Here is a 24,150-nt window from a genome sequence, read left to right as displayed (position 1 = left end):
AATTTATCTGCTTCTATTTTAGGTTCCATTTCTACATTCAGAGTCTACATATAAAATAAAGATTCATACATTTAATAAAACATTGACTCAAGAAGAAAAAGTCAAACGAATAGATGTAAGTGAAATTAGCTGAACCGAAGCCCGTGGACTAAATATACTCTAGCTGTTGATATATGTGAATATGTAATGTCTGTTGAGGCTTTCTGTGTTATGTATGTTGTGACATCAGACCCACACAGCATGTATTACTAGATAAGCACTGTTTTCTATAATTCTTTTTATAAATTCCTGTAGTACATTAGAATTTTTAGGCAGAGGCTGCTTGTTCATTTCCGACTGCCCAAACCTGGAATAATCACACAGAAAATATATTAATTGCAATACTGTTTGGCCAGTAGCTTAAGCATATTTCTAGCTAGCCCTTACATCTTAAATTAACCCATTTGTATTTTTTTTTTTTTTTATTTTACCATGAAGCTTGTGGTTTACTGGCAGGTGAGAGGGATGTCTTTCTCCTCCGGAGGCTGCATGGTGTTTCCCTGACTCTGCCTACTCTCTGTCTGTCTGTCTGTCTCTCTCTGTTTGCATTTCCCACCTGACTTTACTCTGTTAAGCCATTGGCTGAAAACAGCTTTTTTTCTTAACCAATGACAATAAAACATATTCACAGTATACAGAAGGGGATCCTGCATCACCTTCCCTTTTCTGTCTGATAAAGGAGGAAGGTTTTAACTTTAGCATGGCAAAATTACATACAACAAAATAGTTATCAACCAAAAATTACAGTTACAGTACTTAAATCTACTTTATCTTTTATCATAACTAAGGAAAACTATAACTATCTAGTCTTCAACTCCATCAAAGGCCCCAGAAGGATATAATATTACTGGAGTTAACAGGAAGTACATTATAAGCAACTTCCAAAACTCTAGAATTGACAGAGACATCTCGCTGCCTGGACGGCCACCCAAAATTCTTCTGTACTGTAGGGGCATCCATCTTCAGCCTACAGGCCCATAGTATCCAGCACACTTTTCCATGAAGCAGGATATTTCAAAGAGAGTTCCACCTATACTGGCATTTTGTCAGTCGCTTTCTTCTGTGTCCTGCAGAATGTCTGGCAGACTCTTTGATGAAGCAGGAACCCCAAAGAACCATCTCACCTTTAGTTTAGGCAAGTTTAGCAGTCATTTTTCTGTGGGTCCTGTATGTCCAGGTCATACAGCATAACATCAAAGCACTCCAGGTAAAAGCAGTTTCTTGCCCAAATGGCTAACCAACTTCATAAGGAGCCTCTTCGATGCCCATCTTCCTCTTGAAGTAAATGGTGCTGCCAGGAGCAGATGTGTCTCGTCATGGAAAGTCCTAAGTTTTTAAAACATTTAAATGCCATATTCTGTAAGTCTTTGAAAGATTTGAAAAATAGCTACCCTGAAATATATCTCTGTATATCTAGAAAACCTAACTAACATGATTTCAAGCTTAATTTTATAGATGACTATCTATTAACTTGTATTTCTTAATTATGCATTGCATTTTAAATGAGCTGCACAAATACAATATTTTAAGAATGTATATATATATATATATATATAAAACAAAATTGATCTTAAGTTTGTATCAATTAGACCAAGATACAGATCAGTGCAAAATATTCATCTCTATAATATATCCCTCTTTAAATGTAAGCAAACATTTATAAACAGTATTTGGGAATTTGGGCATAGTTCTTTCCTAACTGCTTCCTGCTTTTTGTTGGGAAAGAATTTTTGGTGGTTCACAGATACCTTTCAGGGCTTCTTGTTTCATCAAATCACATTAGTCTGGAAGGAATCCACAGGTTCCTCATCTTTTGTGGAAACAAAAGCAGAACCTTTTTTCCAAAGCAACATATACTTAGACCCAAATTTTGAAGTCTAGATACCTTTAAAACATATATATTGGTTTAGCTTAGCAGCCCCCAGAATCAAATGTCTCTCTGTACTTAGCTTACTCACAGTCAAAAAATTCAAAGAAAACACAATATTATACATAATCTCTGTGTATATTGCATCTTTACATGGCTTATTTTTTCTTACTCCATTACTTTTTCTGCAAGTTTAATGGTTATTATCTTTACTCCTTTAGTCTATGACTGTACCCTTTTATATTATAACTGTCTATACTCTTTTTCCTAAGCCTGTGTACATTTTTCCAACACTGTGACCCATTTAGAGGTCTTTTTTATTTTAATTTGTCTTAATTCTGTGCGTATCTGTAATTAATTTTTTTGACCAGGAGCGCTTTTTTAAATGTTAAGTGTCATGGTTAGAACTAAGGCTGCTTTGCCTTTGGTTCTGCCTAGTCCAACATGACAGAGGTCCTTTCAGCTCCAACTCTGCAAGCCATGCTCACAGCCCCATTTTAAGGCACACAGTGGGTCTATGCTGCCATTAAGCAATTTGTAGCACTCTGCTCACAAACTATTCAAATGCTTAGTCTCCTGAAAGAGTCAGAATCTGCCTTTTCTTATGCTGAGTTGGTAAGCCTTTTCTTTTTTCTTCCTATTTTTTTTTTAAATATTTACTTATTTATTATGTATACAACATTCTTCCTCCATGTATGCCCGCATGCCAGAAGAGGGCACCAGATCTCATTACAGATGGTTGTGAGCCACCATGTGGTTGCTGGGAATTGAACTCAGGACCTCTGGAAGAGCAGGCAGTGCTCTTAACCACTGAGCCATCTCTCCAGCCCCTTTTCTTCCTATTTTTAAAATTGATTTTATTGAGCTATACATTTTTCTCTGCTGCCCTCCCTGCCTCTCCCCTCCCCTCCATGGTCACCATGTTCCCAATTTACTCAGGAGATCATGTCTTTTTCTACTTTCCATGTACATTAGGTCTATGTAAGTCTCTCTTAGTGTCCTCATTGTTATCTAGGCTCTCTGGGATTGTAGACTATTTTATTTTGCTTTATGTATAAAAGCCTCTTATGAGTCATGGTGCCTCTGCTCGCTGCCAGCAAATAGCCCATCTGAAAAATGTTATACTTACCTCTGTTCTTTTGTGTCTAGAATTCCTTTCCAAGCTTTCTCAGGTTTTATATGGATGTAGTTGACAGCATTGGTGCCATTCTCTTTGGCCGTTCTCTTAAAAGGCTATTGACAAATTACTTTTCTTTCTTTTTTTAGGCCCTTGAATTTCTGCCATTTGAAGGAAAAGTGAACTTAAAGAAACCACAGCATGTATTCTCTGTTTTGGAGGACTATGGTTTGGACCCAAACTGCATCCCTGAGACTCCTCATAATATTTATTTTGGTAGATGGGTAAGCAAGTTCCTTCCACCTATCTTACTTCTTTCTTTGAAAGCTAAATGCAGGGTGGGAATGGGGATCAGTGGTAGAGCTCTGGTCAAAACAGATACCATGCCTACCTTTGTATTTGATTTTGTTTATATGTAAAAATTGGAAGCAACTGGAATCAGAACTGCTTTATTTTTAAAATTGCTGAAAAGCATGTGATTATAGTTGGTATTTTTCAGAGATTTCTGTGAAACATAAGGAGCTTGTTAGAGACGACCTAGGAAATGGAGGTAACACCTGATGGTGGAAACAAGATTTCCCAGAATGTCAGGGGTACTGTTTTAGTGAGACAAAGAGAGGGCAGAGTGCTGGGCCGGTGCAGTGTCTCTCATGAAAACCTCAAATCTGTGTCTTCCGTTCTGAGGGAAATGGAGTTATAGAAGTGTTTGCTTACTGTCCTGAGGCTGGATAGGTGGATGGCAGCTGAGAGCCATGTTATGGATGCTTGTCATTTCAGAGAAAGAGAAAAGAGAAATGAGAAAACTCAAGACCACGCCCTAGAATAATTATATTTATATTTGATTCCTACTTGGTTTGAAAGCGCAGAGTAGCTGGAAAGGCATTAGAGAAGTAAAAAGCTTGACTGTAACGGTCTCAGTCCTGTGATTTTTTTGAAGGATTAAGTTTAGAACAGTAATAAGTGGGAAAAAGTTCTCATTAGCAAGGTGCTATCATTTTTATTGTGAATAATTATCTTGAGTCTGTTCTGTATAGCTAGACTAACTTTTAAAAATCTCTGATCTAGATTGCAGATGGGCAAAGAGAGCTAATTGAGTCATATAGTGTCAAAAAGAGACATTTTATTGGAAATACAAGTATGGATGCTGGCTTATCGTTCATCATGGCCAACCATGCAAAAGTGAAAGAAAATGATGTTGTCTTTGATCCATTTGTTGGAACAGGTATATAAGTCTATTTGTTACACTAATGCATAGATTTTGCTTATTTATAGCAGTGAAGGTTATAGTATGCTTTGGATGAGAGATTGACTTGACTAACTTTTCTTGTATAATAGTTCATATTTAACACTTTGTCATTTGATGGATGTGACTAGAATATTGTGGGTTTTATTCCAAGTAAGCCACTGGGGGGAGCATCAGGCTTATTTTTTCACAGATGTCTTACAGCATATCATATCTTGTAGAGACGTATAGAATCATAGTATTTATTTAATTAGGAAAACTCTTACGGAAAGAATGAAAAAAACAAAACAGAAAATACTCATGCTTTTAAATAAATAGCCATGTATTTGGATAGAGGAAAAACATATCTTTGATTCTGTTTGTGGGAGTTTTTGAGTAAGTGTAACTAAAGGTGACTAAGTCACCATAGTCTCGAGTCTGCTTGCTGACACCAGAGCCCACGTTCTTCTGAACTTCCCTGAGATGCTCTCCTTATTAAGTCTATGGAAAGCCTGAAATTCCAAGTTGACTTCATCTGATTCTGACGTTTTCCTTTTCTCAGATTGCTTTCTTGTTTGATGTAGCCCTTAGGCAGGCAATACTCTTATTTAACTTTTATCTGACAAAACCCACTGTTGTTTAGTTAGTGTCACCACAGCTGTCTTGGGAGCAGTGGAGATTCAAGGTCAGTGCCTGTTGAATCTGTGGGTCAGTACTATATTGTTCTCTAATACTGATGACAACCAGTATGAAGACACTTTGAAGTCTTCCTGAGGAAATTGCGATGCAAGGAGAGGCTATATGACGTGGTCAGGGTTACCCAGTATATCGCTTTTGTGATCAGACTCCAGTAGTTCATGTAATTGTTGCTTCTGCAGAACTGTCTCTCTCTGTATAAAGTTTACTGGCCACTACTTGCACCTAAATTAACTTCAGGAGTGTGGCCAAATGTGATTAGGAAGAAGTGGCATCAGGTCTAGAGTTCCTAGGGGTGGAAGAAATTTTTGTAATTTGTTTTGAGCTAATTCACCAGTGCTCTTTTTGGCATGTTTCCGTGGACCCCTCTCTCAGTATGCTAGTTTGTTCTTCTCTACCTTCATTTCCCTAAACACATTCTCACATTTTGAGCTTGCTTTTGGAACCAATATCAAGTTTACTTACAAATTATAAGAACAAATAATATCCACATATCCAATCCCAGCTTAAGCTCTTGTTAATATTTGGCTTCTTTTACCTTATCATTTTATTTTATTTATATTTTTTCTTGAATCATTTGAAGGTTACATTTACTTTTTTTTTAAAAAAAATATTTATTCATTTATGTTTGGCCTTACATGTATGTCTGTTGACGGTGTTGGATCCACTTAGAACTGGAGTTACAGACAGTTGTGAGCCGTCATGTGTGTGCTGGGAACTGAATTGGGTCCTCTGGGAGGTCAGCCAGTGCTCTTAACCCCTGAGCCATCTCTTCAGCCCCTGAGCATTACATGTTTTACCTTCCTCTCTCAAAGACATCAGTATACATTCTTAAGAATAAGAATTTTATATATATTTGCATTTATTTATATTCTGCAGTTGGGTGTTGTGTTTTACTGTTAAAGTCGTTTTTATTTGGAACATTATTAACACTTTTAAGATTAAAATAGTTTTCATTTGAGTGGTTTGAATTTCCTTAGAATGGGTTATTCATTCCCACTAGAGATGTTACGTCTTGCATACCCTGCTTCTCTGCCTCAGTATTAATACTAATTTTTTTCAGCATGGTACCAATTGAATTTGATTTTCCATATGTGATGGTTAGTTACTGTTATATTTTATATTCTTGCAGTTAATCTAAAGCATTTGTAGGAGATACATTAAGAGCTTGTAAATATACTGCTTCTTATCCAGGTGTCTCTTCATCTTGTCAAGTCAGATTTAGCATCCAGTGGCAAGATTCTTGTTTCAATCAGTCTTTTCCTTGATGATTTTTCCACTTCAGCACTTCTTCTCTTTCTGTTGCTAATTTCACTTATTATCAACAGGAACTACTAAGTTTGTCCCTTTGTGTCAGGTGATGTAGAAGTCCTGATACCCTTCATTATTAGCTATTAGCCATTGGGCCAATTCGCTGTGAGCCTGGCTCTGCCTACTCCTTTCACACTGAGTCTGTCTTTGTGACCTGTCACTTTTTTCCCCCTTAGAGAACTTTTAAAATTTCTGGCTTACTTTTTTTTTTTTTTCATACCAAAGCCCTGGTATCAGTCATTTCTCCTTGTTTCTTTTAGTGGGGAGATGGTATCAAAAACCAAGTTTAGGTTCTAAAACTTCTCCGAGGGTAAGCAAAGAATACACATGTGTATAAATGTACTATACATGCTACGGCAAATGGAAATACACATGCATATACACACATGTAAGCCTACACATAGACTTATTAGAAATCATGGGTTTACACAGGTAGCAGATATTTCTGCTGATGACCACAGATTCGTTTCCTCCCTGTTCCAGTCCTGTTGATGTTTACCTTTCTCTTCAGGGAGAATCCCAGTTCTTATGTTCAGCATGTTTGCTCTTTTGCTTATTTCTGTAATTTTCTTAAATAGTCAGGATTCTTTGCCGATGCCACTGGGGGGAAAGAATCCTATTTGTTCGCTGTTGCTCTGATAAAACGCCATGGCCAAGGCAAGTCATGGTGGAAGAGTTTGTTTGGACTCAGTGGTTGTATAGGAATCCATCCTGATGGGAAAGTGTGGCAGCAGGTGGCAGGAACAAGGATGCTGAGAGTTCACATCTTTTACCGTAACTACCAAGCAGAAAGAACAAATTGGAAATAGACAAAACTTTCTACTCCCAAAGCCCGTGCCCAGTGACATCTTCCTCAAGCAAACTGAACCTCCTAAACATCTCCAAACAGCATCACCAAGTAGGACCAAGTATTCAAATAATCTGAGTTTGTAGGGGATTTCTCATCCAAACTACCACACCTACCATAAACAACTTAAGATATATTTTCGCTTCGGTCCATGCTTAAGGAGCTCTAAAGTCAAATTCTGTGCTTGCTTTTTTCTTCTTTTGAAAGTCACTTGGCTCCATTAGATCTCTGCCTTCTGTTCCTGCTGTTACTTCTTTTTATTGTGTTGACATTTACACAAGCAGAATTCACGCCTTTAATCCCAGCACTCAGGAGGCAGAGGCAGGCGGATCTCTGTGAGTTCGAGACCAGCCTGGTCTACAAGAGCTAGTTCCAGGACAGGCTCTAAAACCACAGAGAAACCCTGTCTCGAAAAACCAAAAAAAAATGTGCTCTCCTTTTTGTTTCTGGTTTTGGTGAACAACCTTGTTTGCTAATTGATTCTATTTTCTTTTCCTAGTGAAACGCTTATGTAGGTACAATTTCTTATTCGTACTTTTTTTTATATAAAGTGTTTGATACTCCACATGTTGTCTCTTGGTTTTTTTGTTTGTTGATGTTGTTTTCCATTTAACAGTATTTCTTAGAAGTCTTTTTCTGTTCAGATATTGTCCCCATTCTTTTGTTGTATGTGGTACTAGAGAAAATACAAGCACTCTGTTACTGAGCTACATTCCAGCCGTTTTCATTGTCTTCTGTAGTATTAATCCATACGTGTATTCTATAGTTTGTTCAAATGATCTCCTATACATTCCTGGGTACTGGTAGTTTCCAGTATTTTATACTTGAAAATAATGCTTACAATGAGCAATCATATGAATATATTACACACACACACACACACACACACCTACCTTTGTAATTTTGAGGCTAGAGCTCTGTTGTAAATTTCGAGAAATAGGAGTGCTAAGTTAAATGGAATATGTAATTTTGCTAGATGCTACTAAATAAATTCTCTACTATTCAGCTTTGGATTTCTGCAGCCATGTAAGAGTTCTTGTTCTGCAAGTCTACTACTAAAAAATATATTCTTAAGCTTTTGTAGTTTTCCTGATTTGTTAGGTGGAAATGTATAAAAAATAAATTGTCTTGCCATTTTTTAAGGGCCATTATACAGGTATTTTTGATTAGAGTTTTATGTCTTTTGCCTCCTGCCTTATGTAAAGATACTTTATAGAGATATTAGCCTTTCTCTTCCAGTATTTCTGTAATAAATCACAATACTTCCTTCCATATTGTTGTCATTTACTTTGACAGCATTTGCTTTCTTGCATTGTAAGTTTTCCCTCTTCTCAAGCTATAAAGGCTTCAACTATACTTTTTTCTAGTCCCTTTGAAGCTGTTTATATTTTTGTTTGTTTGTTTTAGAACTCTGATCCATTTGGGGTTTATTCTTTTGGATGTGATGAATGGTCATGATTTGTCTTTCTCTAGAAGCTTAGCTCTTAACTTTTATTTTGTTTTTAAGGTTTAAAAATTTTATTTCTTATTGTGGTTTCTCTTTCTCCTTTTAACATATTCCCTTTAACCTAGCAATCCTACTTCCCGAAATTTACACGAGCGCTCTAGCCTGTAAATTACAAGCATACATGCACACACATATATATGTAATTGCTCATTGTAAGCATTATTTTCAAGTATAAAATATTGGAAACTACCAGTACCCAGCTATGTATAGGAGATCATTTGAACAAAGTATAGAATACATGTATGGATTAAAAGTACAGAAGAGAATAAAAATGGCTCTGTGTGTGTGTGTAAACATAAGTGTGCATGCATGTGCATGTGATGTATGTTTCTGGGTGCAGTCATGGCACTGTAGGTATATGAAAGTCAGTTGGTTCTCCTTCCACCTTTATGTGGGTTTCAGGGATTCAGTTCAAGTAATCAAGCTTCTGCCACCATCAGTTTACCCACTAAGCCATCTTCTTGGTTCACTCTTAAACCTTTAAACAAACAAACAAACCAGCCCTTTTTATGAAGTGAAAACAGGTCTTTGGAATTATGTAATATTTTTGCACACTTAGGTTCGACCAGAGTTTAAAAAGAACATTGTCATAGTAGGGGAGGAAAGGGATTGTGCTCTTGATGCAGTTGAGCCTAGGAGTATTGTGAAATTCCACTTCACAGCAGTCGAGGTCCTGGCTACCTTGTGCATGGTGAGGGGTAAGGATACCTGGCTCCCTGCTGTGCACAGCTCCCTGCTGTGCATGGCTTCCTGCTGTGGACGGTTCCCTGCTGTGCACGGCTTCCTGCTGTGCACGGCTTCCTGCTGTGCACGGCTCCCTGCTGTGCATGGCTTCCTGCTGTGGACGGGCCATCTCACTGCTCACATAGAAGAGGAAGGTCAAGTGATAGGTGAATCTTTAGAAGATATACCACTAAAATATATTCTCACAATCCGTGTTTATGGTTTAAATTTGGCTTTAGGATATAAGTCAGTTTTTGACACTTCTAACTTTAAACTGGTTATAACCCCTAATTTTGAACAGAAACCTTCAAGGGTCATTGGTTTCCTCATGGAACTGATTCACAGACAGCTTGTGTCTTGGAAAGGACTAGACGAGTAGCCCTGTGCCTTCTCCAAGCCCATAGGTTTTCCATCCTCTTTGATGATGGTTTTACCTTTGACTTCCATATATTAGGGTCTCTTTTGTTGTTGTTGTTTTTAATTCAAGTGTGTCTCTTTTAATGGTCCAGACCAAAATGTGTGCAGTTTCCCAAATGAATTAATATTGAACTAGTCATGGCTGCAGTTGTTCTCAGGGCTGCAGAGCACGTTGATATCTTTTCTTGCTGAAACATCTTTCCCTTTTCTTTTAGACAGTTTGCTGCTGCTTGGAGTTATATTCTGACCTGCAGAAATGCACTTTCCTTTCTGTTTTGGCAAATATATTCTCATTTAAGTCACCTTTAAAATACTACATTTTTTCATTTTCTGAGTAGAGAGGAAACATCCCATTGGGTCCACTCTCGGTGGTCAAAAAGTACACTATTAAGGTTAGCATGAAAATATACAACACCTATGTTGGTGTGAACTATTATGAACTGGATACATAGTTTTACCTAATTTGCTTAGTAAAACAATGTACTTCTATTTTATCTAGCTGGTATGCTAATAAACTTTCTGTTACTATAATGAAATACATGATAGAATTTACAAAGAAAAGAGTTTATTTTTTGCTTTTTACTTTTAGGTAGGCAGATCATTGCTTGTAGGCTCTTGTTTGATGTCAAGACAGTGTTAAGGGACACAGAGTAGAATTGGCTGCTAATCTCATAGCCAAGAAGCAAAAGGAAGGTCTGGGTTCTATAATCCTCTTCATTAGAGTAACCCTGTTGGCTAAAGGCCCTTCTTCTAAGCCAGACAGAGTTCTGATAAAACCACCATGAGAACCAACACTTAAGCATACTCATCTGTGAAGGGCATTTGACAGCTAAATCTATACCAGTAATTTAGTGCAATATAAACTAATATATTTTTTTAACTTCAATTGGTGCTGAGCTAGAGGAGATACTAGAGTATAAAGAAAAGCATATATAGTGTGAGTTTACTTTCCCAACAAGGTGACTTCGGACAAAATTCATGTGTAGATTGCAGTTCTGTCATTGTAAATTGGCCATAGTAATATGTTATAAAGATTGAGGGAGGTAATGTATACATATAATGTTAGAATGTTATTTGAAAACTTGTAGACCTTCAGTGGACTATGCTACTATCATTATTTAATTTTTACTTTTTTATGGACTTGGATACTTTTTGGTAAACATGTTAGATATAGCTAATACTAAATGATGAAGAGTTTGACTATGAACTCATTTTCTAGTCCCCTCTTGGGTTGATTTCCAAAATATTTGTAAACTGCTGCTATTGCAGCAGCAAAGGGATTGCAGCTTAAATTTGCAAATGTATAATTTTTTTATAATTAAAATGATTGAGATGAGTTGTGTTCACTATTTTATGTGGCCTAGAGCTCTGAAGCCATAGCTTTGACTCTTCTCAAGTACTAAGACTCCACCCAAGGGAGATCCTAGGTGCAAGGAAAATCCTACCGCTCCTTTTGAATCTTGTCATTTCAAGGATGATAGACTGCAGTCCAGGTGAGGATGGTGACTTGGTCCTGAGAGGAAACTGTAGTATGGAAAAGAGGACTGGGAGGTAGTTCTCAGTAGATCATTACAGTGTTTTCTGCGTTACAGTAGTTCATAGTTCTTTGTAGTCTCTTTTCCTAAATCCTGTTGTTGGTCTAGTTGTGTTCCTGCCTTTGGCAGTATTCTAGTGCTCGGACTGCTAGTTCATTTAGAGAATTTAGAGTCCTTTTTTTCAGAGGGATAAAACAGAGTGAAAAGTAATGGCAACAGAATTACCAACCTCTTTTTCTTTTTCCCACCCCTCTAGCAAAACCAAAGACTAGTTTCACATTTCCTCAGTTTCAAAGCCTTCCCCTTAGCCCTCCAGAGATGAAACTCCTAAATTAAGTTTTATAGTATGGAATAAATTCCACTCATTGTAGTCTTTTTTTTTTATATTACATTAACTTTAAAACAGTTACTGTGTAAGTAACAAGAAACTGAAACATTGTGTGTTAGTCTGACTCCCGTTTGTGGTATTCATATTTTACTTTGGATAGCAAAAATGGGCGAGTCGTTTTCCTGCCTTCTCAACACAGCACCCTCTGTTTTTACTGCCCTATTTGCCCAAGAAAATTCCACAGAAGGTATAACAAAATACGAAAACTGCTGTAACTGAAAGAGCAATAGATGACTGGCAGTGATTACCCAGTGATCAATTCAGAGAAACCAATTGATTATGATTTTATTTTTAAAAAGTTAAAAGCTTAAAAAGCCACCAGGGAACAGGTGAGTCTAACAGCTTATTCGTCTCCTTTCAGCAATGTACTGTAAATTGAGTCTTCTCAAAAGTCCCTCTAAGCAATGGATAAGGTTCTGGTTAAGGAAGCACAGGGAAGCTTTTCTGTTCCCTTGACTACTAGTTCTTCTAGGTGAGTATCTGCCTTGATGGGCAGAATTGTAGCAATGCCTTGTGATTAGGGTGAAATGACCTTGTGAGGCTCACACGCCATCACACAATACTTAGTACTTTTCTGACTACGGGACACCCCTTCTCTAGACCAAGAACTATGAGGTCTCTTTTGCACTGCATCTCACAAATGCTTCAGGGGTTAGTGTGAGAAGACCTAGGGTTTGCTTTCTACTGCGCTTTGAGGCTAGCATTCTTCAAGGGAAACAGTAGGAAACTAGTTAGTGTGTTTTCAGAATACTCTTCCCTGACTATTTTTAAATTACTGTAGATATGCGATTTGTAAATCTTGACCCCATGAAGGCATTGAACATCTTATATTTTAGAGGCTACATTTTAAAAGGGCAGGAAGGAAAACCCTAGAGTTTGCCCTTTGTCCAAGGTTGTGCGCACCTTATAGTCTGAAAGCGAATTTCTCATTTCTACTCCGCTGTCATCTTTCTGTATTGTAACTGGGGACTGATCAAGCACGAAAAGCATTTTGAATTTGAATACATAAAAATGTGGAGTTTAATAAAAAATAATGACTATATTTTATTTAAGTATGAAATTTTCTTAAAATTTTAAAAATATTTGTTTTTATTTTAAGGCATTTAATTTTTAATTGTTAGAACTTTTCCTTCATATTTGAACTGGTCACATCTGTCATATTCCTTAGTCTGGTCAGTTTATATTGGAACATTATTTTTACTTTGGCCATAGCACTGTTTAATGGAAAAATGATATTAGCTGGATAAGTTACTCAGAAATTCATATGTGTAGTGTATACTAGAGATAATTACATGACAGACCATGTTTTAGCTTCTAAAAGTTAGTATTGCATACGTGAAATATGTTCACTTTAGTTTTCTGAAATTCAAACCCAGTTTTTAGTTTATTTTAAAATCTTTGTGTTTACAGACTTGCATGTTCACATTGAAAAGGGAGCAAAATGTTTTTTTAATAATCTAAGGTAATCTTTCCAGGTGGGCTCCTGATCGCGTCTGCTCACTTTGGCGCTTATGTGTGTGGGACGGACATTGACTACAACACGGTTCATGGCTTGGGTGAGTAGAACTTACCGTGTTGACGTCTTTGTTGTTAAGCCAAATGGTCCTTTAAAATAATAAAGTAGTTTTATGTGACATTCTAGTGTTTAAAGCACAACATTTTAGTGTAATTTTACCACAAAGCTTCCTTGAGTGTCTCCATTTTATGGCATTATTACTCAGGGTGTGCACGGTAAACTAGAAGATTATTAAGATGAATAGAAAAAAAATCTCACCATCCCCAGTCAGGAACTTGTCATCCTAATAAGAGAAATTTTGTTTTTTCTTTTTTGTTTTTTAAATGGCAAACTGAGTTGGGCCGTGGTGGCGCATGCCTTTAATCCCAGTACTCAGGAGGTACATGCAGGCAGATTTCTGTGAGTCTGAGACCAGCCTGATCTATAGAGTGAGTTCCAGGACAGACTCCAGAACTACAGAAAAACCCTCTCTTAACCCAGGTTCAGTTCCCAGCATGCACATGGCAGCTCACCCTGTCTGTCACTCCAGTTCCAGGGCTTCTGACATCCTCACATACATGCACACAAAATGAATGTAAAAATAAATTTTAAAAAAGAAAGAAAACAGAGGTAGTCTCTATTTAAGATTATCATCATTGATTTACTTGGCAATCATGCTGTGAGTATAGGTTGGATTAATATTTAGTTTTTGAAGAACATTTAAAATTTAATTTTTTGTGATCAGGACATGCTTGAAACACTTGAGGTGTCTACAAATGTAAAGGTTCTGCCTTTAAATGAGGGTAACTTGAAACATGAACCACTTTGGTTTTGTGGCAGTTACGGAAAATACCTAAAAATTGGAAAGCTTCACTAATGGTCTGTGATTGGATGGCATTAAATCAGAGTGAAAAAGTATATTTTTCATAATGGGGTAGTATTAAAATTACCAAATAAATTCATGCTTTTGAAATTGTTTGCCTCTATGCTAGTATTCCTCTATTGTATCTTGAATGAATTCTTAAACAATTTCCTTCATTCAGTGTAGGTTAAAGGTGAGGTTTTTTTTATTATACTTTCTGTTGCTGAAGCTGTTGTGTGCAGAATTCATAGCTTGTTACACTATGTCTTGAGTCTTAAGGAGCTTATAGTTTTGAATATTTTTCATAAATGGGCGATTTAGAAAAAGATACTCTTTGTCTCATGTTAGACTAAGTAAAGTGCTGGGACTTGCTCTAGCTTATTGCGAGTAGCACAATACATTGCTTTAAGGAAATTATCCCACACAGATTTTAAGACTTTTTTTTATTAAAGTCTTGAAAAGTTATTTCATACCCTTAAGTCTACTGGGAGTAGATTTCTAGTTGAGGAGAGTTTCTTAGAGAGTATCCAGTTGCTAGGTATGTCCTTTGCTCCCGGTTTCTGATCTCTTAGGTTATACCGTATGGTAGTCTCATGTTTTTTCCAGTTGGGCAGCTAGAAGCCTTTCCTGTCAGTCTTATAGGGTCCCTTTAGCTGTATTTTCCTTTTGCCCACATGCCTGGAAACCTGCTGTCTGCTTTCAGTCTCACTTTCTCATCGTCTGTGACCTTGAGCACCTGTGCCCAGCATTTAGCCCAGAACGCCCACAGTGGCTCTCTGTTCTGCAGTGTTGACTGTCATAAGCCTTCCTTCTTTCCGGGACAATGTTCTCACTGGGTGCTGCTTTTACTCTTCTGACAGTTTTATTTCATTCTCTTTAAGACCCAGGGTTTTCTTTCATTTCTCTTCACATACTATTTTTTTTTCTCTTGGCATCCATTGTTTGTTTGTTTGTTTGGCTGTCCAAAGGTTTTTATTTTTGGCTGTCCTGGAACTCTCTCTGTAGACTACACTGGCCTTGAATTCAGAGATCCACCTGCCTCTGGTTCTGGAGTGCTGGGATTAAAGGTGTGTGTCACCACTACCTGGCCAGCATCCACTTTTTAATCCCTGTTTCTATCATATTGAATGTTGTTTGGAGTTTTTCATCTTCTTGATTTTCTTTTTAAGTTTTGTTTTACTGTAAAGTTGATCATAATTGCCGGGCCTGGTGGTACATGGCTACAGGAGGCAGAGGCAGGAGGGTTTCTGTGAGTTCCTTCCCTGCCTCAAGAATCAGAATAATACTAGAGCAAGCTCTTGGGTAGCTGACACCTAGGCTGAAATTTATTCCTTCTCACCAGTTCCACTTGTTTAAATACTGATGGCTCCAAGTGTGTAGTCCAGAGTTCAGTTACCTGATGATTCTCTCTTTTAGCTAGTGCAGTTTTCTGGTTGTGTGTATGTCTAGTGTGTGTGTGTGTGTGTGTGTGTAATGGGTATGGTGTGGTATGTGTATGGAGGTGGTTATATATCTCAGATTTGACTATTAAGCTGTTCTTTTTTTTCCTTTGGGTTTCTCTAATCTTATCACTGACATGAACATCATCTTCCCTTTAGGTCTCTTATGTGCTAAGCTTTTGAGTTTCTTCATTTTTTCTGTGTACACTGATTTTTCATGAGTAATTTTTTCATTTGTCTGCCTTCTTCATGGTCAGAGCTGCTGTGTTTCACAAGTTAGCATTCTTCATTTCTGTTTCATTTATCTGATCAAACATTTTCAGCATGAACTCTATTCTTCTAAGATAGGTTCATGTTCTACTCACTTATGTAGCTTACTGGTGAATACTTCATACTTGGAAAGTATTGGTCGTTTTAATAAGGTGCATTTTACTGTTCAAAATAATAAGGTGAAATATTTGCTTAATTGTGTGCATACAATTAAGATTACAAATGAACACACATTTTATGTGGGTAAATGTGGGTTTGCATGGGCATAAAAGTATTTTTGGCTAAACTAAAGAAAAGAATGATGCTTTGTTTGATGTAATAATTTTCTGTCTTCATTTTCTTTCTCTTTAGGAAAAGCTAGTAGAAAAAACCAGAAATGGCGAGGACCAGATGAAAACATCAGGGCAAATCTTCGTCAATATGGCTTAGAGAAGTTTTATCTTGATGTCTTGGTTTCAGATGCCTCTAAGCCATCCTGGAGGAAGGGAATGTATTTTGATGCAATCATCACAGATCGTGAGTTCATTTTTTACAAAGTAGGAAGGGGGTTAGTTTTCTGAAATTGGTACATTTTAAGTATAAATATATCAACACATGAGAAATGCCCACTTTTACTAGGGTTCTTCCCACTCTTCTTCAAAACCAATACAAAAATTATGATGAAAAAGCAGGTTGTTAATTTTAGTACTTCAGGGTTTGTGGTTTCATTTTAGCAAATACATTTATTTCCTGTCTGTACATAATTTGCCATCCATTTTCCCTCCCATTTATTGGCCATCAGTGTATCAACTAGAGCCAGTGTTGTTTGTGGTTTCTGTGTCACTCTCTGCGCTTTCAGCGATCTTCCATTTAGGTGAGCCTCCCTCTATAGCACCTATTTTCACCAGCGTCTTCTTTCTGGACATAGAGAGTGGGGTTGTGCAAACTGCTGGGCTTCTGTACCAACTAGCTCTAAAACACTACATGAAAACTTAGGTTCTGTGCTTGTGAATCGTCTGCATTTGGGGCGCCTTGTCAAAACAGGTGTGCCTTTTTCACAGGGTTGCTAATAATCTTTGTAAAAATTTTTGTAATTAAAATCTTGGTAGTAATTGGTAAATAATGCAAAGTTAAGACCTTTTGTCTCAGCCATTTTTTGTTCTTTGCCTTAGAGGATTTCAAATCTAACAAGAAATTTTTTTCAGCATTAAGATGCCATTGTGAATATACATTATGACAATTTGGAACCTTTTATTATTTACTGTTTTTTTCTCCCAGTATGGTATTTTTCTTTCTATACTTTATTGTCGATTTTCTGAGAAAAAAGATAGTATCTTAGCCACAGTATATCTATCTATCTATCTATCTATCTATCTATCTATCTATCTTGTTTTTTTGATACAGGGTTTCTCTGTGTAACAACCGTAGCTGTCCTGGAACTAGCTGTGTAGACCGGCTGGCCTCAAACTCACAAAGATTGCCTCTGCCTCCCAAGTGCTGGGATTAAAGGCTTGTATCACCACTGCCTGGCTTAATGGTTTTATTTTTCTTTTTTCTTTTTTGATTAGCAATCAACCTTACTAAGTTGACACAGTAATCAACAGTTTGTTAGCCAGTTTTGTCAGTTAAACCACAAATATTATGAACTACTTTTTCCCTTGAATTCAGGATTTACTTCAGAGTCAGACATTGCATTTAATAATTTTGGGCCTTTGTTACTTAACAGTATGTCCACAACCTTATTGTGTCTTTGTATTGCGGAGATTTTTGAAGACAAAGTTGTCCCTTCCTGAGCATTTTTTGTTAAATATTTTCGGGTGGAATGATGCATGGGTGATGATTCTTTCCATCCGTGGATATCACATTTGATCGCCCGTGATGTATACCTGTTCCTCATTGGCGATGGGCTGACTTGACTGTCCTGCTGTTTTTTCCTGTCTAGCTCCATATGGTATCAGAGAATCTACAAGAAGATCAGGTTCACAGAAAGAAATACCAAAGGGAATAGAAAAGTGGTAAGTAAAATTTAAATGTAATGAGTTATCACTTTGAAAAACTTACTGATTTTTTTTTCTCTTGAAATTACTTTGAGCAATTTTAAACTTTTTACTGATTTTGTAATATTTGTTCTCTGTTAGTCCAGAAAGCCACGTTCCTGTCTCCTTGAGTTATCATCTGAGTGATATGTTTTTTGACCTGTTAAACTTTGCAGCTGAGACCCTCGTACTGGGTGGAAGACTAGTCTATTGGTTACCAGTATATACACCGGAGTATGTAGTCTTTATTTTTAATGTTATTTTCTATTGTCCTTGCATGTTTTAATCATCCTTGTTTTTTTTATCTTTAACTTTGCTCCTATTTTTATATTTACTGTTTATCAGTAGCCTTGGTTTGTTTATATACTAGTCCAAAATAGTCCCCTTCCTCTTATTAGTTGGGTGGTTTTGAACTTTTTAATGTAAGGTATTGGCTAAACCACCACCTTTGGGACAGATATGCTTTTCATACTGTTTTTATATGGTGATTGAGCATAACTACTTTTTTACATTTTTTTTAAAGCTAATTGTTAGAAAATTCATAAAAGACTATGTACCAGAAAATCTGGGCATGATAGTATGTTTGTTATCTTGGAAGGCATAGCTGGGAGGTCAGAATTCAAAGTCAACATGGCTACCTCTTGATTTTGAGGTTAGTCTAGGCTATATAATATTAAAAAAAATAGTTGAAAGAAATACATGTACCCACAAAATCTAAAATATTTGCATTTTGGCTCTTTGCCTGAAAAGTTTGTCAATCCTTTAGCTCAGTGTCTGGTATATCATAGATGTTTAGTAGCTGCTGCCTAGTCACAAAACACAAGTAGTTTTCAGAAATTTCCCTGAGTAACCCCTATGCCTGTTATTTCTAGTACTGGCTTTCTTACCTGCCTCTTATGACTACCTTAAATGCAATAAATATTTTTAACAACCTAAAACCAAGATAAAAATCTGCATATATTTAAAGCTGTTTTTATGTTGAACATGATTGGCTTTGTTCCTCAATAACTGGCAACTGTTGAATAGAGCTGTGTGCATCGATGAAGAGAAGGTGTCTGAATAAGATGTGGTATTAAAGGGGCCTGCAGAGAGCTTCAGTCCGTAAAAGTATGCCATCAGGCCTGGTGATTGGAGTTCAGTCATTGGGACCTACATAGTAGAAGGAGAGAATTGATTCCCATGAGTCATCCTCTCTCTCTCTCTCTCTCTCTCTCTCTCTCTCTCTCTCTCTCTCCTCTCTCTCTCTCACACACACATACTTTTTAAAAAAGGATAAGTTCTTAAGTTTGAAAGGCAGTATTAAGATTATGGTTTAGTTATTTCTTTAATTTGCCACAGAAATCTTTTGAAAGGTATTAAGTATTTTAATACTTGTCTTTTCAATATATATTTGTTCAAAAGCAGTTGAGGACACTGGTAGCAGTGGTGGGTTAGGTACCTCAGGATTTGGTAGGTGTATAGCTTTTGCTTATTTTATAAACATTTATTTGAAGTGACTTTGACCTAGCTTTAGTTATGTATTTGTTTATCAGTTGATAAGTACATGTATCCAGATTACTTAACACTGGCTTTATGTTTTCTTAGAGGTTTAGAGCACTTGTTGCTCTTACAGAACACCCAGGTTCAAGTCCCAGCACTGCACAGAGGTGGCTCATAACTGTACCTCCAATTCCAAGGGATCAGACGACTGCTTTTGGCCTTTGTAGTCACTAGGTACACACATGCTACACACACACACACACACACACACACACACACACACGCACACACACACACACACACTCATAATAATATAAAAAATGTAATTTAACCTCCTTATTTTAGAAAACAAGGAAAATTGTTTTCAAGAAGTACTATGAGTTACCTAAATTTTCAAATCTGCCCAGCTAATTGCATTTCTTATTCCCAGTGGTGTATCCCGCTGTCAGGTCTATGCAGCTATAGATAGGGATTGATTATAATTTTCAGGAGAGCATTTCCTCACTTATATGTGAAATGGTTGTTACATTAAACAGTGTTTTCTAAAATGTGCCCTCCCTCCCCCCGGAAAGCACATGGTTTCTGCTAGCAGTCTCGTGGGCATTCCAGCCACCTTTTTGTTTTCTTTTTCTTCTGCTAAATGCTACTTGAAAATCTTGTATTTACTTGCTATCTTTCAGTACTTTCTCTTCTACCTGTGGCAGAAAGAAGTAACTTTTGTTTTAATTCACTTTTGTTTTAATTCAAGTTGCAGTCCTTCCTTTAATTAAAAAAAATTCTGAAAGACTTCTCAGATGTACAGGAAACATTACAATATAGTACAAAAAGCACTGATTTTCTGTCCCATGCACACATGCTTCAGATACTAGCATAGATGGCCATTCCTCTATTCTGTATAACACCCGTTATTATTAATCTCTTTCTGTGTGTTTGTTTTGCTTTGTTTTTGAGGTAGGATCTCCTGTTGCCCAGGATGGCATTGAACTCCTAGTCTTATTTCCCTGCCACCTGAGTGCTATGATTATAGGTATGCTCCTATAGATGGCTACATTACTGAACCCATGTGGAAAGTTAGGAGCGAATGCTCTCTTCTTACCCTGTATCCATGATTTTACCGGTCTGAGTTCTTCAGGAAAATGTGCTGTCTTACCTTTGCAGTGTCTTCAGGTCAAGGTGTCTCTCAGCCTTTCCTTATCTTTATTGTCATGGAAGTTTTATAGTTTTATAGTGTCCATAACCAATATTTTTGTGTTGACCCTTGATTCTGTTGTTTTTTCTATTGCTGTGAAGAGATACAATGACCAAGGCAATTCATAAAAGAAAGCATTTGATTTGGGGGCTCGCAGTTGCTGGGGTTAGAGTCCATGATTAAGGTGGAGGGCATGGCAAAGAGCAGGCAAGGCATGGTGCTAGAGCAGTAGCTGAGATTAACATCTGCTCCTCTAGGGAGAGAGAGAGAGAGAGAGAGAGAGGGAGAGACAGAGACAGACAGAGAATAGGAATGAATTCTAACCCATAGTAACATGCTTCATCTAGCAAGGCCACACCTCCTAACTCTTCCCAAACAGTTCTATCAACTGTGAACCAAGCATATGTGAAGCTATGGGGACCATTCTCATTGAAAACTGTCCCAGCCCTCACCAGGCCTCGTGATGTTTCCTCAGTGACTCGACTGAACAAAAATGTTTTCTTTGTGGGAGCATCTTAAAACTGATCTTAGTGTCTGGCACCTTTATAAATCATCTGAATTTTGATCATCTGGCCATTTCATTTTGTCTGGTGTCTCTCCTCTGAGTCATTATTTCCTCTCATACGGCAGATTTCTAGAAATGACACCATCATCTCTAGCAAAGTACTGCTCACATTGACAACTTTTATTTGCTTCTCACGTTGTATTACAAACAGCCCTGCTTTATTGTTGTGGTGGAAAGTGATAAACTATTCGTCATTCTTTATGCATTTGTGAGTCTGCATTGTACAAGTCTTCCCTTCATTTGCTCATTTAGATTTAGTGGTATGTAATCATCCATTACTCTGTTCCTCTCATTAGACTCTTTCATCTAGGCATTATACTAGACTCTTAGAATCCAGTTCTCATATGCAATTAATATAAATGGCAAAATCCTGTGTGTGGGGTCTTTGGATCCACAGTCATAGGGAAGCATCCCAGAATTTCTGGTACTGGGATTTTGTTCAGTTGCCTTAGGGCTTCCAGGAGTACCATTTTCTCCTCGTGCCAGATGCCTGTGTTCACAGTCGTTAGCCATAGTTTTATGTTACAGGCATAGACTATTGTAGGATTTTTCTCAGTCACTCATTACATATTACCTATACCTTGTGTAGCTATAAAACACCCTAGAATATCATTGCAATCTGACCCCTGCACCCTGTCCCAATTATTTCATATCCTTGCTGCTGTGGGGTATACTTTCCTGCCTTTCAGATGCCTCTTTAAATCTGTAAAACACTTGGGTTAGCACTGTATAACGATACTTTTTTACACAGTGTGGGCAGGATCCCTGAGGGCTCACTGCAATCCATTCTTTCCAAACACATGCCACCTAGTGTCAATAAACTACAAGGCCCAGCGCCGCACAGAAAGGCCCCGTTAACTTCTTGCAGTTCTTTTCTCAGAAGAGCAGTGTTCACGACAAGAATGGATGGATGGGGAGCATTACCCTAAGATCTTTAAAGTCTCTAATCGTTCTTTGTGAACTATCCCAACTCCTCCCTCTGGAGTATTTCTTTAATGCACCCCCCCCCCTCCCAAAAGAATAAGAGGTGCAGGCTTGTGCTTAACACCTGGCCTGGGGAACAGGGGAGCCAGGGTGTCTTCTTCCAGGGTCTGAGTGGCTCTGGGCTTGTGCTGCTGCCTTCTGCTCCCCTCCATGGGCCACATTTGACTCTCCATCCCCAGGGGAAATTCCCTGTTCTTAGGACACACTCACTCCTTTTCGCTCGCACTACGCCATCTCCATTTCCATTCACTGATGCTTATTGCACCTAGTGCTTCTGGGGTCCAACAGGAAACAGTAGGTACCTGCCCCATCATCTGTCTAAGCCCAAATAATCTGCAGTTCAGCATGGGATGCTCCCATTGCACTGTCTTCTATAGGCTTCCTTCTCTGCTGTATTAGGGAAGTGGCTGTGGTGTTTCCCATCCCATAGAATCTCTTTTCTGAGTAGCAGTTGTCATAGTGGGAATCCCTGGTATTTTCATGCTTTAAATCCCATTGGTAAACTGCTGTTCAGGCTTTAGGGACTTAGAAAAATTATAATAGCTTTTGGTTTTCTCTTAAGTATTCCTCTTGGAAATTCCAGCTCTACACAATTCCTGCCACATTTGCCTTTGACCTAGACAGAACCCATCATCCACTCTGTTTTCCTAATCCATCTTGATTGATGGAGCACTTACGACAGCCAAAGTCACTAAGGCCCCTTAGAGTCTCCTACATCGTAAAGATGAGACACACTGGGGGCTCAGCAAAGCCACACAGTCCCGATATCTCTGCTGGATTGGCTAACCTCCTGACTTCTAGTGCATACAGTCCTGCCTTCTTGGGGGGCTGAGAACGACAAGTACTTCTCTCACTCCCAGTTCTCTTCCATGTTCATCTCATTGCCTGTCACGATTTGATTCTATTCACACGTCCCAAATGTTCGGATCCCAGGAGACACTATTTAGAATTGGTATGGCATGTACTCTTTGGAGTCGGACCCTTCCCACTCAGCTGGAAGAAGTTTGCCAATCAAATCAGGGCAACCATGAAGGATGCCAGCCATCTGCACATTTCCCGTTGTAATTCCCCCTTTCCTGGAAGACAGCCGAGCCATGGTTAAATGTCTTAGCAGCTATAGGAAGGACAGTGCAGCTTCTCCCACACTGAGCTTTGGATCTGCCCTTTTCCTCTTCAGTGCTAAGTGTTGCGTTTCTTCTCCTAAAGCCCTGATATGACACCCTCAGAACAAAAACTGATCTTGGTGAGGGAGCGTTAACAGACATGGTCTGAGGTGTCTTGTTAGTTGTTTTGTGAACTTTTCATCTAAAGGACATGAACAGATATCTCTTTGTCCTAAACATAATTCCGACAACAGAGCATAGAAACAGTCATGAAATGTCTTGCTTGGTAAAAAAAACAATGATTTTAATTAAGTTTATTTACAGAAACTTGGGCCACTGAAGTAAAACAGTCTCCCATAGTAGCTGTTAATTGTCTTTATATCCTTGGGGATGGGACCTCCTAAGCCTTCTCCTCTAGTAACCATTGCCTGTGAGTCTTGGGGAGATGTGGGTCCCAGTGAGCCCCTCCCTCTGTGACAGAAGGATAATTGGCCCAGTCTTTGCGCAGCTGCTGACAGGTCTTCACCTGTCACTAGCAGTGACACATTGTGCCCACAGGACAGTGTTTCATAGCATGAGTCACAGCTGCTGTGATCTCTAGAGGGTCATGGGCGTATTGTATGCTGAGGACAGCTCTTACCGCACTTCACCTAAAGAAATCTGAAGATTTAAGCTGTTTCTCAAGATCTTAAAAAGTAGCTACTGTATATTTCTTCAGTGACTTTTCTGTTCTAATAAATTATACAAGGAAGAATGACCAAATACTTAGAACTGCAGGAATGTTGACAAAGAGTTCGGTATGAAGGCACATGGTTGTAATCTTAGTACTCAGGAATCTGAAGCAGGAGAATCTCGAGTTCAAAGCCAGCCTGAGCTATATAGTGAATTTCAAGTCATGCTGGGCTACCTAGGTGTAAAAATCTATCAGTTCTTTCTTTTTTGTTTTGTTCTGTTTTTTTAAATTGTAAACAATATATTGATTACCATGTTCCCTTCCCCAACTCCTCCTAGATCTTCCCTGCTCCCCCCACCCCTGCAATTCTACACTCTGTTCTTTGTCTCTTTAGAGAACAAGCAGGC

The 24,150-nt window shown here is 38.0% G+C and overlaps 1 protein-coding gene across 3 annotated transcripts in view; it reads left to right on the top strand.

Moving 5' to 3' along the window:
• Window positions 1-24,150, top strand: part of Trmt11 (tRNA methyltransferase 11 homolog) — a 51,729-nt gene that overhangs the window by 7,354 nt on the left and 20,225 nt on the right. For all 3 annotated transcript variants that reach the window (XM_041655038.1, XM_041655040.1, XM_041655039.1), the window contains 7 exons: window positions 23-115; window positions 3,173-3,307; window positions 4,089-4,245; window positions 13,145-13,225; window positions 16,087-16,251; window positions 17,657-17,729; window positions 17,853-17,984. In XM_041655038.1, coding sequence (XP_041510972.1) covers window positions 23-115; window positions 3,173-3,307; window positions 4,089-4,245; window positions 13,145-13,225; window positions 16,087-16,251; window positions 17,657-17,729; window positions 17,853-17,984 — 836 coding nt within the window. The remainder of the gene's footprint in view (window positions 1-22; window positions 116-3,172; window positions 3,308-4,088; window positions 4,246-13,144; window positions 13,226-16,086; window positions 16,252-17,656; window positions 17,730-17,852; window positions 17,985-24,150) is intronic.

Source organism: Microtus oregoni, unplaced genomic scaffold (genome assembly GCF_018167655.1).
Source record: "Microtus oregoni isolate MIOR12 unplaced genomic scaffold, Mior012 000006F_ref0000085, whole genome shotgun sequence".
NCBI lineage: Eukaryota > Metazoa > Chordata > Mammalia > Rodentia > Cricetidae > Microtus > Microtus oregoni.
The sequence above is the reverse complement of the archived record's forward strand: the minus strand, read 5'-3'. Positions and strand labels throughout refer to the sequence as shown.